The 17,207-nt window shown below is 38.7% G+C and overlaps 2 protein-coding genes across 5 annotated transcripts in view; one reads left to right on the top strand and one right to left on the bottom strand.

Moving 5' to 3' along the window:
* nup188 (nucleoporin 188) overlaps positions 1–9,411 on the bottom strand; it is a 31,022-nt gene extending 21,611 nt beyond the window's left edge. For 2 of the 4 annotated variants that reach the window (XM_034311350.2, XM_034311351.2), the window contains exons 1-10: positions 9,316–9,411; positions 8,471–8,525; positions 7,494–7,567; positions 6,828–6,912; positions 6,463–6,588; positions 5,419–5,511; positions 3,949–4,068; positions 2,662–2,873; positions 2,185–2,299; positions 33–233 (exon numbers count right to left, since the gene is read on the bottom strand). In XM_034311350.2, the coding sequence (XP_034167241.2) occupies positions 33–233; positions 2,185–2,299; positions 2,662–2,873; positions 3,949–4,068; positions 5,419–5,511; positions 6,463–6,588; positions 6,828–6,912; positions 7,494–7,567; positions 8,471–8,525; positions 9,316–9,341 (1,107 nt within the window). In that variant the 5' untranslated portion in view covers positions 9,342–9,411. The other 2 variants (XM_034311353.2, XM_034311352.2) reach the window with 2 other exon arrangements.
* Positions 9,412–9,806: 395 nt separating this feature from the next.
* Positions 9,807–17,199, top strand: dolk (dolichol kinase). The gene is made up of 2 exons (XM_034310962.2): positions 9,807–9,952; positions 13,070–17,199. The coding sequence occupies exon 2, from the start codon at positions 13,222–13,224 to the stop codon at positions 14,794–14,796; it is 1,575 nt and encodes a 524-aa protein (XP_034166853.1). The 5' UTR covers positions 9,807–9,952; positions 13,070–13,221; the 3' UTR covers positions 14,797–17,199.
* Positions 17,200–17,207: the final 8 nt, after the last annotated feature.

Here is a 17,207-nt window from a genome sequence, read left to right as displayed (position 1 = left end):
CTACATTAAATGTTTGAGTGTGTGATTCGTACGTTATTCCCCGTGCTGCCGAGGGCCTGCAACATGTCCGTGAGATACTGAAACACCCCGAGCTGCAGCGTAGTGTGGCCGAGTCGTTTGATGATTGGTCCGGCTTCAACTGGTTGCAGAGTGTGTCTCAGAAGGACCCAGGCCAGCAGAACCGGGCCGTGGTGAGAGATATCGCCGAACGTCAGCAACATCTGATCCATCTCCTATAGAAAGAGAGGTTGAAGGTCTGAATGTTTTTCCAGGCATCTACTAATCACGCAACAGGGGAACTTGAAAGGCACCAAACACTTTGCCCTAGGGTATCATAAGTAACTCAAAAATATATTTAGCATGGACAGTCAGTTACATCACATTAAGATGTACTTTAAAATAGTCATTTTCGAAATCACGTGTTCGAGATGTCCTTGAAAAGCATGACAGGCCCATCACACAAAATGAGCAAAATGTTAACAAATGAAAGGTATCTGTAATGTAGTCTTAGCCCTAGAGACTCATGGGAGTCTTTCACACACTTTTCTGACCACAACCTTAACAACAAATCTTAAAGACTGGAATCTGATTGGCACACTGCATTAAAGTGCTTGTGGAAAATAAACATCTGAACACTGCAACACTATGAAATTTTCTTATCAAGATGATCATTGGACTTAAAAGCGTTCACAGAATCCTGTCTCTAAAAGCTATTCAAGAGTATATGGTTTAATCTCATTTGCTCATGGTCTATGGGAAAAGGTCTGTGATTGGTCATTTGCCACGTCAGTCAAACTGGCTCTGTGAAAATTAGGCAGTTTTTGGCTAGTTCTATTAATAAAATGTGTCAGACTCACAAGCTAGAGTCTGGCTTGGGAGACTAACTGTAGTTATGTCATTTTTTAATGGTCTTGATACATTTGTGTTTAATGTCTATGGTTTAATACTGTCTTCACTGATTGATTCTTTTGTGCCTAATGGGGCACAATGACATGATGACTGTATAGTAATATATAAGGAATAAAAACACGACAGACGTGCTGACGTTTTCTCTTCAGGTAAAAAAAAAAAAAAATCCTGTGTTGGAAAACTACAAAGGGTCTAATTACAAAGTGCTGACACTGGAGACTCCTTCCAAAAAATGTTAAACTTGTCCTTAGAGAAATCACCACCATAATCAACATTTAAATGTTTTTCTTTGTTTAATAACAGCACGTTTTAATCTGTTTATTATTATTATCATTACATAATGTAAAACGAGTTACTTATAGAAAAGATAACATATTAGAATGAGCACATTAATATACAGAACCGTGCAAAAGTCTTGGGCTCCCTATTTTTTTTAGTACTTTGTTATAGATTTTTGTTTTATGACTTCTACATTACTGATTCAGTACAAAAACATTTTAGATTTCCAAACATTAGTTTTCCAGCACAAAATTAAATGTTACAGAAAAATGTTTGTATGTCAGTAAAGAAAGGAGAATATTACATAAGAGACACTTTTCAGACAAAAAAACGTAATGAAGGCTGCTGGGTTTTGCTGCAAAAATAAGAAGCAAGTGTGACAGTCAAAGTCTCCAGAAGAACTGTGGCTGCTTCTGCAAGATGCTCAGTAACACTTACAGCTCATTTCCTTATAAAACTGCACACACTGTACCTGAGACTACTATTTTTTTTTAAAAGCGAAGGATCGTCACACCAAATATTGACATTGTTTCATTTATTACTGTTTACTGCTCTTTATAGTATTTTTTTTAATGTAGAAACATTTAATTTCATTATTTTTGAAGGCGTCTTTGCTCTACAGCATTTCTCTGCATGTGCCTAAGACTTTTGCACAGTACTGTATATCTGTGAATTGAATTACTGTGGGCACTAAAGTCAGAACCATGCTGCGACTTCAACAGAGTTGTGGCATAACGTAATAATAATGCGCTCACGATGTCATGAGAAGCGCAAGCCTGAATAATACTTCGGCATTTTCTTAAAAAAAAAAAAAAAAAAAAAAAAAAAAGCTAAGCCAGTACTATTGAATGTTCCAAATGTGATGCCTTGCTATAAAGTTAAACCTATGTCACGTTTATAGTACACTGCTACTATAGAACAAATTTTAAGAAATCCAGGTATAAACACAGCTGTATAACTGCCGTGATTAGCTGCAGTGTGATTGCTCAGTATTACCTTGTTGATGTCGTGTGTGCTGCAGAGTTGGTGCTGTTCCGTTCGGTCTTCCAGAGCACATTTATGCAGGAAGTCGATGTCCATTCCCTCAACGAGGATCAGACAGCTGAAATATCTATACAAGCAGAGTAGAATCAAGTCGTGAGTACACAACCAAAAACTTTTTATTCTTTTTTACTTAAAATACTTATTTTTACTTAATTTTTACTCTCTTTTACAGTTTTCAGGTAATAACAAAAACACACAAAAAATATTTATTTTAAAAATTATTCCAGACACGATTTTAATAATGGGTATTTTTACCACTGGTGTTAAACTTAAGTTCTATGTTTTGTGTGTTTTTTTTTTTTTTTAAATCATACGTACTTGCTTATTAGGCACTAATAGCGCAATAACTTGTTAGTTTGACATACTGGCTATACATGTTTGTTCTAATATAGTTCCTATAATTACTATTAATAATGTGTTTTTTCTAACCCGATTCGGTCCACTAATGCATCCATGCTCTTGTCCACGAGATGTCTGTTTGTTTGGCGCTGTCCGAAACCTTGCTCCTTAAAGAGCCGAGTAAAGGTCAAAAGGTCACTAGGAGGCATCTCGAAGTAGGCATAGTAAAGGAACAGGACCTCCAATAGCAATGCCTGCTCCCTCAGGCACTGAGAGAACCACCGAGACACCTGTCTCTCCGTCTACAAAGAGAAAAAAAGAGGAGAACAAGAATAGGAGAAAGAGAGAGAGAAAGAGATGAAGAGAGTGAGTGGAGGTGGCAGAGATGCAGAAAAATTCTGGTCACTCAACACACACTTACTAATCAAAAACAGAATAACTTTACAAGGACCTAACACAGAGCCTTGAAGAACACCATAAGCAACCCGAAGACTCTGCACAATTGTGCTAACCTGCTGTACAAGGCTGCTTTTTTCCCCCAACAGCCAGCACAGGTAGATTTACGTGTTGCCTTACGTGAAGCAAGTGGTCACGTTTATGAAACGGGCATTTTTAGAGTGATGTCAAGTATTTATTTATTTATTTTTTTAATAAACGGGAAACCATTTGGGAGCAAGAGAGAAGCCCAAACATGGCAGACAGAGTAGAACATGTAGAATCATACACACACTTCATTGCCAATATCGCAACATAACAAAATATAACAACGTGGCTTCTAACTGTGCCAGCATACAGTCAATCCACACATGTAGCTCAAATTCTACTTGATTTTCAAAAATTAGCAAAAGGCAAACAACCTCCTCTTTCAGTTAAACTAATCTTTATGCAATGTATATTACTAATTAAATGTATTAAGTCTTTAACTTGAATCAGAAAGCTTTATTTCTCTTGATCTAACAAAGAGAGATGAAGAAGAAAATGGCACTGAGGTAAACAGAATGCTTGTTTCCATTCAAACTTTTTGCCAATTTAAGCTAAGGCAGAGAGACACATGGACAGGAAAAAACAGACATAGAGACCCCTGGACAGAAAATCCACCAACTACAGTAGCACAGAATGTTCTAAAGAGACGTGAGAGAGAAGTGATGTCATTAAAACACACACTTACTACAGCACTATTTAATTCAATTAATTCTGGTAATTCTATTCAGTTATTCCTATGCATGAATTCAATATTTACATTAAAATTCGGGAGTGTTTGAGATAGTGAAAGATCGATGAATAGATATCCAGAGAGGGAGAGGGAGAGCGAGAGGGGGAGAGGGAGAGGGAGAGAGAGAGAGAGAGAGAGAGAGAGAGAAAGCAAGAGAGCCTCACCATGAGGTTTCCATGGGTTTCCCATGTAGGAGCTTCTGCATTGAAAAGAGCCTCATACTGCTGTTGGTAGTTTGACACGAGATCTTTCTCCAGCTTGTTCACACAGGTAGCATACTCCTCCTGAACAAGCACAGATAAACGGGACAGCAGGATATATGTCAGGACCAGACATTGTATATAAAAGCTCTATTTATCATATTAAATCATTTAGTTTGACAGGGACATTGCTAAAATACAAGTAGTAGAACATGAGACAAAAAAAAAAATAATAATAATTCATATATATAAATGGTGTTGGGATCTACAAAGGATTTTTTTTCCCCAAATTGTGTGTTCCCATTGCAAAACCAGTTGCACTGATTTTTTTTTCTATTTAAACTTTGCACAATATTAAGAACTTTTTCTTAAATAGGGGCATGCTGCAGGCTAATCTTATTAATCTTAGTATTACATGCAGTGGTGTATTATAATGAAGTAGTAATACTTCGTTACAGTACTTCAGCATTTTTTGGGAGAATCTACACTTTACTTGAGTTTTTATATTTCTGTCAACTTTCACTTTTACTCCAGTACATTCCCTATATAAAATGTATACTTTTACTCCAATACGTTTCCCCCTAAGGATCTTTGTTACTACAAAATAAACGCAGACTGCAAGCAAGACGAATTTGACGAATCAGTGGTCCGGTGCTCGCAAGTTAGATCCCTAGTTAAATCCCATTGCGCAAATGCAAATAAGTGCTCTCAAAGCCGCGGTTAAGTTTCGATTTCCACTCAAGCCCAGGCACGTCAGACTCCAGCAATCGACTGAGTAGAGTTCCGCTCGACAATAATGACAATGAGACCGATTTCATGATGGAAGCAGAAATAGCGGCGGCACCTGCTACTCCGGTGACAAACGACGGTTGTGACGAAGACGAAGATGAACACCCACACCCGTGGCCATATTTGCAAGAAATGTTTTCTCATGTTGGAATGAACGAGTCTTCGTACCGGACGAAGTGCCTCTTATGCTTAACTTAGAGTTAAAACACAATCTTGCTGCTCAAACTGTGGATAGAACAATATTAAAGTTCCGCCACGCTGCAGAAGACAGACGGTCAGCCAATGGTGAGTTGTTTACTCTGCAAGTTTTGCAAAATGAACGACATGTTGCCCCTGACAAAGCTGCTAGAGACTGAGCTCTTTGTTTCTTTCAAGAGCTTCTTCAAGTGTTATGTAGGCTCCATTTTTAAGATGGTGTATGTGCTTAAAAAGAAAAACTTTTTTTATTAACAGCATTTACTTGTATTTTTACTTCCAATACTTAAGTACATTTAATATAAAAAAAAAAAAAGTTTCATACATAAGTACAATAAATATCAGATAAAGACTTTTACTCAAGTAATATTCTAAAAGGTGACTTTATCTTCTACTGAGGTCATAAGGTCACCAAGAAACAGACAGATCTGACGACACTCAGGTCTTTACCCTATATGGATGTCTCTCATCCTGGAAGTAGGTGAGGAGGAGGAGGACACAGCGCAAGAGACAAACTCTCTCTTCGTAGTAGTAATCTGCGATCTGAGAAACAACACACACAGGTAAAATTATTTAGAGAGTCAAGAGAGTACGAGTCATAGACACTTAAATATATATATTTGTTCCTGTAAGATTAATCTCTTAAATACACGCCTGTGCAATACTGCAGCTGAAAATGCTCACGCTAACAAAACGACTCTGAACTGAAAACACTGAATTTAGACACATAGGCATAAAAATGATAAAGAGTAGAGAGAGACTTACAGACCCACAGACAGGACAATGTACAGCTAGGTATGGGGGGGGAAAAAAAAAAAAAAAAAAAAAAAAGCTTGGAGAGGAAAATGGACAGACGGATGCATAGACAGATAAACAGACAAAGAAACACAGAAAGGAAATCGACAGAGAAATGAAGGGGAGGAAAACAGATTGAGGGACACATGGACAGAAAAACAGATGGACGCATGGACAGGAAAACAGACAGGCAGACACACGGAAAGGAAAACTGACAGACAGATGTATGAACAGACAAATGGACAGAGAAACATACGGAGAGGGAAACGGACAGAGAAACGTACGGACAAGAAAAAAGACAGACAGTTGTATGGGCAGGAAAGAGGACAGTGAGACACATCGGCAGGACAACGGACAGAAAGACAACCAGACAATAAGATGGACAGATGGATGCATCAACAAGAAAACTGAACGAGGGACACATGGACGGGAAAACAGACAGAGGGACACATGGACAGGAAAACAGACAGAGGGACACATGCACGGGAAAACAGATAGAAAGTTGCATGGACAGAAAAACAGACAGAGAGACCCATGGACAGAAAAACAGACAGAGAGAGACCCATGGACAGAAAAACAGACAGAGAGAGACCCATGGACAGAAAAACAGACAGAGAGAGACCCATGGACAGAAAAACAGAGGGAGACATGAACAGGAAAATGGATAATTAGACAAAGAGACAGAGAGATGAGTGTGACCTTGAGCAGTAAGGCCTGGCTCTGTCTCTCGTCTTGCAGCACGGTCTTCAGTGAGTTTCGAGTTCCTCTGTAGTCTTCCTGCAGGTAGCACTGTAGAATCTGTACACTCTGCTGCTCATCCAGACCCTGACACACACACACACACACACACACACACACACACAAACACACACAAACACACACAAACACACACAAACACACACAAACACACACTCCAAGTGAGGGATCATATCTGGGTATGTAGACTTCTGGAGCAGACCTCTAGGGATCTCTCAATTTGATTCAATTTCAATTTCGGGTGCCAATATTTTGATGTTAAGTGTGTGTCTGTGTTTTGACGAAGCCAAGAGTGTCACGCTGATTACCAGAAGTTTGCTGATGCGGAGTCCGAATTCTTTAAGAGATTGAGGAACATCTTTATCTGCTTTTAACTTGTCTGCTGATGAAGAGCTGCACACAAACAACAGAACATCATTACAGTCTGCAGAACAGTACACAAACACAAATATTCACTCAATGCAAAACATGAAGATATTATTTTACCATAAATTAGATTCTTTTTTACTTAAATAATTGCTGCGACTTTAGTTCATCCAGGAAAAGCAAATTCAATTCAGTTCAATTATATTTCACTGTAAATAGAAATGGTCAAAAGCAACACAAAATGGAGGCTATATCTGCATCATATATTGTTTGTTAGTTATTAAGTAAAGAATAAAGCATGACAGGGGCATGTCGTTATAGAAAAATTATCAATGTTGGCGTAGTTGATTATTTTCCTAAAATAATATGTCCTGAAGTGTTTTATTCCTTTTATAACACAAGAGTTATAACACACACACTGCTATTACATCATTTCCTGTTCTACATTTATACGTTCGTGGTAAATTATTAGCTAGTTAAGGCTTAACAGCATTTATTATCTGGGAGTTGGACAGCTGGAAAATATGTACTATATGTACTTTTACTACTTTACTTTACTACTAAAATCTAAGAAAGAGTTGGAAATAAATTCTGGAAGCCGGATTTACCTGGGCGGTTTGTAGTACGCCAGGCCCTGCAACAACCGCTCTCCATATCGCTCTAACTCCACCTGGATCTGGGACTGTTATAGGAAAAGGAAGAGTAAAGAAAGAAATAATTATGCAGGAAAGTAAAGTCTAGCACAGTTTGGTGATTTTTCTATTATAACATACCCACTTCAGCTCATCAGTTAAAGGAAAATTCCAGCCCGGAATATGTTTATACTGAAATATTTGTGCTAATTTGGTGGTCGATGCTGTATTTTCGTTATTCCTGCGAGAAGTTGGCGATTGTCGGCCACGCTGATGTCACCGGGGGACACCGTTATTGCTAGTTCAGTTACAATAGTGTTTAATAAGAAAAAAAAAAATTTTATGATAAGAGATGACGGTTAGATTTTGCTGTCGGTTCCTAAAAACAAAAGAGCAAAAGTGTCTTTTCTTTTCTCTCACCATTTTCCAGTGATGTCAAATGTCATATTAATGAGAAATCCACCATAGAAGTAGTGGAGAAGCAAATGTCGGACGCAAAAATCCAGAAAGCAATGCAGCAGAGTTAGCGATTTATAAGATGACAAGCATGATGACATTGACGGTGGTATTGGCATGAAAGCTGAAGCTTTGGAAGCTGATCTATTTGAGTAAAATGTACAGATGAGGAGGTGAGAGAGCCGGACAGACTAAAGGATTAAAGCGCTGCTGCATCACGCTCTTTAGGTAAGGATGAATTCCCAATGTTGCCACCGTCAGCACGCATTCGTACGGCATTGTGGGTAATCTAGGAAACCTTTAACCAGAGTAAAAATAGACCAAATGGGTTTAAAGACAAAAAAAGTAATCATAAAACGAATTTGCCTGATTGATGATCACATATTGATTATAAATATTCACATATAAGACATTCAGGGTGAACTTTTCCTTTAACGACCAGCAGGAAAATCAGTCAACTTTCTGGAAAGGTGAATATTGCATAGATATTTATTAACCGGTTCCCGCAGAGCAGATCTCCCCAGCAAGATGGTCCATAACTCCCGACTGCTTCTAAAATAATAAATGATAAAGCATTAATATTAGTGTTCAGGACAACTGAAAGTGGTGCACATCCATTATCCAGTCAGTAAAACACTCAGAGTCATTAAAACTACACTGAAAGTTTTCAGTAGGTGTCTAAGCAGCTAGTTTGAACTGGACTGATTATGTTAAGGAGGCAGATTTCAGCATAAAATTCAAAAACTTCATTAGATCATGTTTAGATGTACCTTCTTATTTAAGCTTATGCATGTATTTAAGCTAATTAGCGTTAATGAATGCATAGTTAGTTTCATATACATAGAATTCAAATTAGCCGGATGAAACCTGATTTTAAAAATGCTTTTAAAAATGCCTGCCAAATCGCACTCGAAGGTATTAATAAGTTCCAGGTCAAATATTTACATTTATTATTACAACTTTCCTATAACGAATAATGATTTAGTTTCAGTGCTCAGCTACCTATCCAACAGCTTCATTGTTAGCTTAGCTTTCACCGGTTCAATCCCAAATGGCTCTCTACTCCCTAAACTCGTGCACTACATAGCACGCAGAATCAATTGCCTCTACGCCCTATGTAGTGCCCTTCATGTCCAATATCCACGTCATTTGGGATTTAACCACCACGTTCCCTCCACATTGTGGACACTCACTTTCCAAGCATAGCTCCGAGAAAACGTTATGACATTTTCATAACTCGACAAAGCGTTATTACAGAAATTCGTAAGTAAAAACACGGCACAAATGAAATTTAGACCATTACAGTTTGGAATATACTAAAGTTTGTTTTTCTTTCATTTACCTGATACAAATTTCTGAGTCCGCCATCTTCGCCACAACCAAGTGACCAATCAGAAGCGGGCTCTTCGGTGACGTCACATTATCGATTCAATTTCCAGAGTCCCTCTACAAAACATCCAGCCATCCATACATACATACATACCTACATAGAAATTTTAATTAAAATTAATTTTAAAAATTGTTTTATAGTACGTTTTATAATACTAACATCATCATCTGTTGTACCACGTGACCTAACTGTCAAGCCACAACCCATTCCCGTACGCATGCGTGTTTTTTTCCACCTGTATTTCCACAAACCCCGCCTCTTACGCTAGAAATGTTTTTTTTTTTTTTTCATAAAAGCAACAAACACTGATTAAACGATTAGTTTACATCACAGCAACAAAAATGTAGGAAAGTAAGGTAAAATGAATGATTTTAAACTGCCCAATCCGCGAGCCGATTGTGAGTGAACTATTAACCAATCATAGCACAGAAAGCTGCATCTCAGTAGCCAATCCCAGTGCGGGGAGGCGGGATTTGTCGGAGTGTAGATGGGTAGCAATAACTGGCGTGCTAGAAGAAGCGAGCTCAAATATCACACAAGATCATTACCTGATTTTGCAGCATTTTAATATTTTCACAACGAGCTCTTGGTAGGTGAATCTGCTTATCTGATTTGATCATTTTATGAATCATGATGTCTGTTTCAGCTTTAATCATTAGCCTTCAATTCATTCATGCTAGCAATGATCCTATAATAAAGCCACTGTCATTGTTAGAGTTAACAAAGACCATGCATCAGACAGATCTGTTATCTCAGAAATGCACTTTTCTTATCATTTAGTGATTTCTGTCCGTTATTGAACGTGTAGCAGTTGCTTTACTGATGGCTGGTGTCATGGCTAGCATTACAGCACAATAACATTGCCTTAAAGGTGTAGTGTTTCACTACAGAGTCATTACAATTACATGCTGTTATTTGTATGGCTTTATATGAGACCCAAGAGCCAGACACCTCTGCTCTGATCACCTTCATGGAGTTTACCATACTTCACCTTAGTATGGTCTCCTGATCTGGTAAAACCTTTGGTTAGTCCAAATGCATTATGAATTACAGTGTAGTGTTCTAGCACAGCATTCTTCATGCCAAGTCCTGTTTGCTTCTCACAGTGGAGTCTGTGAAGCATAACCAGGGGTCTGTGATTTTTTTAGTTTAGATTTTTTTTTTTATTTTGTTACAGTGGTGGATATCAAACCCACCATTATCAAATGCATATATATATATATATTTAAAAAAAAGTCAACTGGAATCTAATGACAATTTTACTTTTCAAAAAGCGGAATAAATGAGCCTAAATTTTGTAAATTTATTTTTGTTAAATTATTTAAATTTGTTTGGTTGACAGTAAATCTGTGCATATGTGTGTGTGTGTGTGTGTATGTGTGTGTGTATATGTGTGTATATGTATGTATATGTATATGTAACAGTTAAAGGGGTCCCTGACTGTAAGAGGTTTGAGAACCCCTGCTGTAGAGTACAGTACTGTATGAATTAACATTTTCCTCAGAGGCCCTCAGATTATTATTTTGTTTGTTTGTTCTGTTCCCGATCAAGACCATTCAGCCTGAAGGGCTAAGTTGTCTTACAGCTGATAAGTGTGACCTTCCAGGATTTGTCCCAGTCCAGGATTTTTAATATATACTATAATGCCAAAGGTTTGTGGACACCTGGCGATCACACCCATATGTGCTTTCCAGATTTAGTCCCTTCTTTGCTGTTATAAAACCTCCTCTCCTCTGGGAAGGATTTTCCACTAGACTTTGGAGTATGTATGTATGGATTTGCTCATTCAGACACAAGAGCATTAGTGAGATGAGGCACTGATGTTGGGTGAGGAGGCCTGGTGTGCAGTCAGCGTTCCAGTTCATTCCAAAGGAGTTCAGTGGGGTTGAGGTCAGGACTCTGTGCAGGACACTTGAGTTCTTCCAGTCCAACCTTTGCACACCATGTCGTCATGGAGCACACTTTGTGCACAGGGACATTGTCATGCTGGAACACATTTGGGCCCCTTAGTTCCAGTAAAGTGAGAATGTAATGCTACAGCATACAAAGACATCCATTACAATTATGTGATTCCAACATTTTTACCAGTCATTTGGGGAGGAACCACATATGGGTGTGATGATCAGGTGTCCGCAAACTTTTGGCCATATTAGTGTAGGTTATTTAACTCATGTTAAATCAGCCACGTGCATTGCCAGCGTTGACTGGACCAAAGTTCAGGGTGGTAAGGCTCATGGTTGAGTAATGTGCATTTAGCAACCGCCTGATTATTACAGCAACGTCTTGAAATTCCTCAACATGTTTGTCAGATGTAGACACTGTATGTTAAAAGTCTTAGTTTTGATAAAAGGCTTGTTTTGTGTGCTTGTGATTCAGCTAGGATCATTATGAACAGCCTGCAACGGTACCTTTAATCTGTATCTTTTATCTGGAAATGTGGACCTTAAATCATTTAAAGATACCTAAATGGACCTTAGTAACAATAAGAGTACAGTGTAGTACCCCTTTTTTCCTGAAAGAGTAGAAGTGAAACTGATATGCCACATGGAAATAATTCTATATGAGTAAACATATTGGGTTGCACCAATGGTGCGCTAGTCCTAGAGTAGTCCTGTCCTGTATATTTAGTTACACTAAATCCAAATAATCGGCTAATTAACAGGCCCTTACTGAGTAGAGCAGGGAAACACTAAAAGAAGGCAGGACCATGTGTGTTCAGTCCTGTTTCATCCCAAATTTCTGAGATCTTACATTCAAAGGGAAATACAAATCGTAAAACCTGAAACTGGAATTTGTGCTTATTCAAGCCAGTGTGACTTAGGCTGGTCTTAGACTGTGTGATTACAGCACTTTTTTAAGATTAAGATAATCTTGGCTGAATTCTAAAAGATACTATGCTATAACACATGTTCTCTATGTTCAAAATCAAAAACAAAAAGAAACACTTTTCAAAGTGAGCTTGAGGTAATAAGGCTTTTTTCTGCCCAATAGTGTTTCATTTATACGGTTCATCATTGCTGATAAGTTGTAGCTGCATTGCTCCTGAGTTTCGCATAATCCTAGGCCATCCTCTTACTGGTGGCTTTTAGACTTTTAGAGTTTTTCTTTCTTTACATGTTTTATGTGGGTAAATGACTGAATGATTTATATGGCGGATGAATCTAATTTTGATGATGAAGGTGATTATGATGGAAAAACTGACATCCAAAGACACAACTGATATTATAATTGACATATGCCATAGGAAGGGTAATATGAAAGCAGAAGGTTTGTTTTAAATATTAAATTCACAGTCATACAATAGATGAGAAACAGTGATGAAATTAATCATTTAATTTAGTCATGGCCATACTTGTTCTGTTAAGAAACTCGTCGCGTTATGCAGGAAGAATGTTTATCATGATTAGTTATTCACCATTGCCCACCACGAACCAAGTTCCTTTTGGACCATTGTAACAAATCATTTCCATGACTGTTTATTGTCACGCTCTGGTTGTGTTTCACCAGACAAAGATATTTGAGTCCTTAGGACGAGTTGTTGCGCTTATGTGTGCATGATGTATTTTTTTAAAATTGTGCATAGGAACATTTTGGGAAATAATCCTACATCCACATTTATAATTATACTATACACATTTTTTAAAAAAAAAAAAAAAGATTGGCTTGTTTTTGTTGGTTATCATTTTGTATTCTGTTTCTTTCTGAGGTGGAGGGGACAATGTTGAGGACCATGTCAGTGATCCTAAACCTTAGATCAAGATTCTGACTGATCCGAAAGCTGGAAGGTGCATCTCCTTTTCTTCAAGGAAGTCCTGTAGTCAGTCACACTACCCATCTTTTACACGCAACTCACAAATCATGCAGACGGACCCAGTGCTGGTGGAGTCGTTGGTGGTGTTCTCCATCGTCCTGTGTGTGCATGTGGCCGTGTGGAACCAACTGTCATGGTGCTGCATCGCTTTGGCTGTCCAGGCCTTCTACGTCCAGCACAAATGGGATCGCCTCCTACGAACAGGAGCAGCGGTCTTCCAGTTCCGGCCTTCAGCCAATAGCGGCGTCTTGCCAGCCAGCATGCTGCTCCCATTGCTCGGGCTCACTTTGCGGGGTCGCTGCGTCGCTGTGGGGAATGTCCATTTTGAGCGTTTCGCAATGGTGATCACAGTGACGGGGATGATGTTGGCGCTGTTTTTGTCGCTCATCGCACTGGGAGTTACGCGACCGGTGCCCAGCAACACCTGTGTGATTACGGGAATTGCTGCCAGCGCCATCCTCTACACAGTCAAACAGACTCTGCTGGTTTCGGAGGTGATTGAGGTGCTGGAGGTGCTGCTGATCTTTGTCTACCTAAGTCTGATCCTCCTCTATCTCCTTCCTCGCTGCTTCACACCTGGAGAAGCCCTGCTCATCCTGGGTGGCCTCAGCTTCATGATCAACCAGCTGATCAAGCGCTCATTGAGTGCCAGTGCCAATACCAACACAGACCCCCTTCATTTCTTCCTCCCTGTAGCCGTGGCGGGACTGGTCTTGCTTGGCCTTGTCTTTGCCCTCCTCTTTCTCTTTATGGAGTCCGAAACATGGGCAGCATCTGCCTTCTTCCATGTCATGACAGCCGTACTTGGCTTGGGCTTGCTTGTTCCTTGGTTGTCCCTCCTCACTGGACATCACCCTGTCATCTGGGTTTTAGAATTCCTCACTCATAACAGTGCCCGTCTCTGGTTGTTGGCATACTGGACATTCCTGGTTTTGACTGCAGTGATTGTGGTAGTGCGTCAGAACACCTGGCGCTCAGAAGGCACCAAGAAGTACCAAGCCTCCACGGCTGTAAGAAAGTACTTCCACCTCCTTATTGTGTTAACCTTCGCCCCCGGGTTGGCACTCGATCGCCCTCTACTGCACCTGGCAGCTGTTGTATGTCTAGCATTGTTCATTTTCCTGGAATTGGTGCGAATTTTCCGGATTCGCCCACTGGGCTCAGTGTTGCGCAGGTCTCTGGCTCTCTTTCTGGATGATAGGGACTCGGGGCCACTTATCTTCACACATATCTACCTGCTTTTGGGAATTTCGATACCTGTGTGGATCTCGCAAGCTCCATGCATGTCAAAAGCAGGAGTGGCAGGCGCTGGGGGATTGGCACCCTACGCTGGTGTCTTGGCTGTAGGGGTCGGAGACACTGTGGCATCTATTTTTGGAAGCACAGCAGGTGAGATCCGCTGGCCGGGCACCAAAAAGACTTTCGAGGGCACGGCGACCTCCGTGTTTGCACAGATCATCGCCGTGGCCATATTCCTGATAGCGGATGCCAGTGTAAACTTAAACGCCAGCTACTCGTGGGTGGTGGGCTCCATCGCTATGGTAGCCATGCTGGAGGCGTACACATCACAGATTGATAATCTTCTCTTGCCACTGTATTTATATGTCCTACTGATGTTATGAGCATGCACAAATACACATACACACAATTCTATACATTACATTGTACATAAATATTCTTAGATATAAAACTCTACACAAATAGAGTACAGGGTCCAAAGGTTTGCACCCCCTATCAAGAACTGTTTTTATCTTCTAACTTATTCTTATGAAAGAATTTCTCATTTGTTTTTAACTGAGTTTTTAGTAGTAAAAATATTTATTTTAATCAAATGAAATCTGAAAGCGGATAATGAACAACATACTGTGGTCCATCAGTGAAACACTGCATTAGGAGCTTAAATGTGTGTTCATTTGCCACAACACAACAATTTGAGAACAAGGAAATGGTTTATAAATGTGATATTCTGGCCAATATAAAACAAATCACAAATATCAGTACTGAAATTATCAGTACTAAAAAATATCAAAAATATCATCAGTATCATTTTAAACCAGCAAAAAATGAAGCGAATGTCATTAGTTTTTCTTTAAACAGCCCTGACATGATTCTATATCTGATATGATTCTCAAATTCAAACATAGAGAAATCCACCAAGTCCTAAAAACAGTCCACTCAATAATGTTCAAATAATGTTATTTTCCTTTAAAACAGATAAATAACATGAACTCACAAAACCCAAATCAAAAACCATGTTCACATGCAGAAAATACACTAAGAAAGTGATCTAACACTGAATCACGACTACAAGAATGAATCCAAAGAGCTGTGAATTGTGGGTAATGGACATTATCGGTATTGTAGATTTGCTTAACTGATGCATGACACACAATTATTATTTATTATTATTTATATCTCCGTTTTTCTTCCTAATGAATTAAAAGTTGAAGTTTGCGCTTTCTGGTTTCTCTGTAACATGACAAGCTGTTTTGTTGTTTTTTTTTTTTTTTTTTTTTTTTTTTTGGGTCTTATTAACTTTAAGAGACAGGAAAAATAGAGGTTTATAGCTTCTATAACATAAATGATAATGAACTTGTCTCGTGGATGTTCCATAACATTAAATGTAGCTATAAAAGGTTAAAAAGCATGATGTATCATTAATAAATTTTTCAAAATTGTAATTATTAGCAAACTTCTGTGATGTAAGTGGAATAAAACACTTCCAAAATCCACTTCGCATCAGGGTTGTACCCCACCACCCTGGCGTGGATTATTTCCCTATAACAGCATGGCCAGTCATGTGCTATTCTTTACTGATTGTCTGGCCTTCAGTCAGTGGTACACTATATTTCTATTTCACAACAGGATTTTTGATTCCAAAATAACAGTTCTTGTCAGAAGTTTCAGACTTTTGGACCTCTCTATAGACACATGTACTAATGTGCAGATGTACAATGTTAAGAGTAAATACATGTATGCACAGCTTGGTATGTTGAAATGTTCTGGGGGGGGAAAATCTGATAAAATATTGGAGGAAAAATGACATAAATTCATATCTCCCTACCACAATGTTATTTATGAGTGGAAAAACACAGCAGATGTAGTACACAGGTTAATAGTGTTCTTACATACTGAATTATTTATTCTAAATGCACAGAAAGGCACGGGTATGGTATTAAGCATGCTAGAAATGTCAGAAGTGATCTTGCAGTTCAGGTTTCATATCCTTAATACAATATTCTCTTTGGTTTACCAGTTTCTCCAAAAATGTTTTTCTAGCGAAAGAGTGTATATTTAGGGAAATAAGAATATTAGGAGTGTCCTGGGGTTCAGATAAGCTTGTACGTTTGTGTGATTTGAGTTATTACACATTCAGTTCTGTCAGATCAGCAAATAATTTCTGTTCAGGAAACAAAGCCACTAAAGATTAAGTTTGAGTTTAGGAGAATCTGTTAAACAGACTGTAACACTTGTAATCTGATTGTGAATGATGTTTATGATCCTTTAAATATCACCACACACACAAACACAGTACAGTCCTTAACACGCATGAATGCAAAAAGTCTTTATTTTTAAATTATTCTTAATTTCAGTTTTCTGTAAGCAGAAGTATGCATCGATTTAGCCTATGAAGAACATGACTGGGGTTTTTTTGTTGTTGTTGTATTCTGTATTCTTGCGTAATATCTGTGGTTAGGGTTCACAATGCAAAACGAATGAGTGAAGGACATTTTGTACTGACATTACTGAAAGCAATCAGGTGTGTGTGTGCGCATGTGTGTGAGGTCCTCATGTAGGAGGCTGTAAACACTCATTCTTTGGTGTTAATCTGCATTTTGTTCCACTTTTTAAGGCACCTTGATCGATTTCTCATCTTTATTTCCATTTATAACTGACTGCAGAACATAAGAGCAAAAATTACCCAGAAGACACTGGGAAGTGAGGCAATTTACCTGTTACCAAAAAAAAAAGGAGGGGTTTGTAAAGCTGTTTGTAATATACAGGAGCCATAAAACACTTTATACCACAGCAC

This window comes from Pangasianodon hypophthalmus, chromosome 15 (genome assembly GCF_027358585.1).
Source record: "Pangasianodon hypophthalmus isolate fPanHyp1 chromosome 15, fPanHyp1.pri, whole genome shotgun sequence".
Taxonomy (NCBI): Eukaryota; Metazoa; Chordata; class Actinopteri; order Siluriformes; family Pangasiidae; genus Pangasianodon; species Pangasianodon hypophthalmus.
Note: the sequence above shows the minus strand (reverse complement) of the source record. Positions and strands in the feature narration are given on the sequence as shown.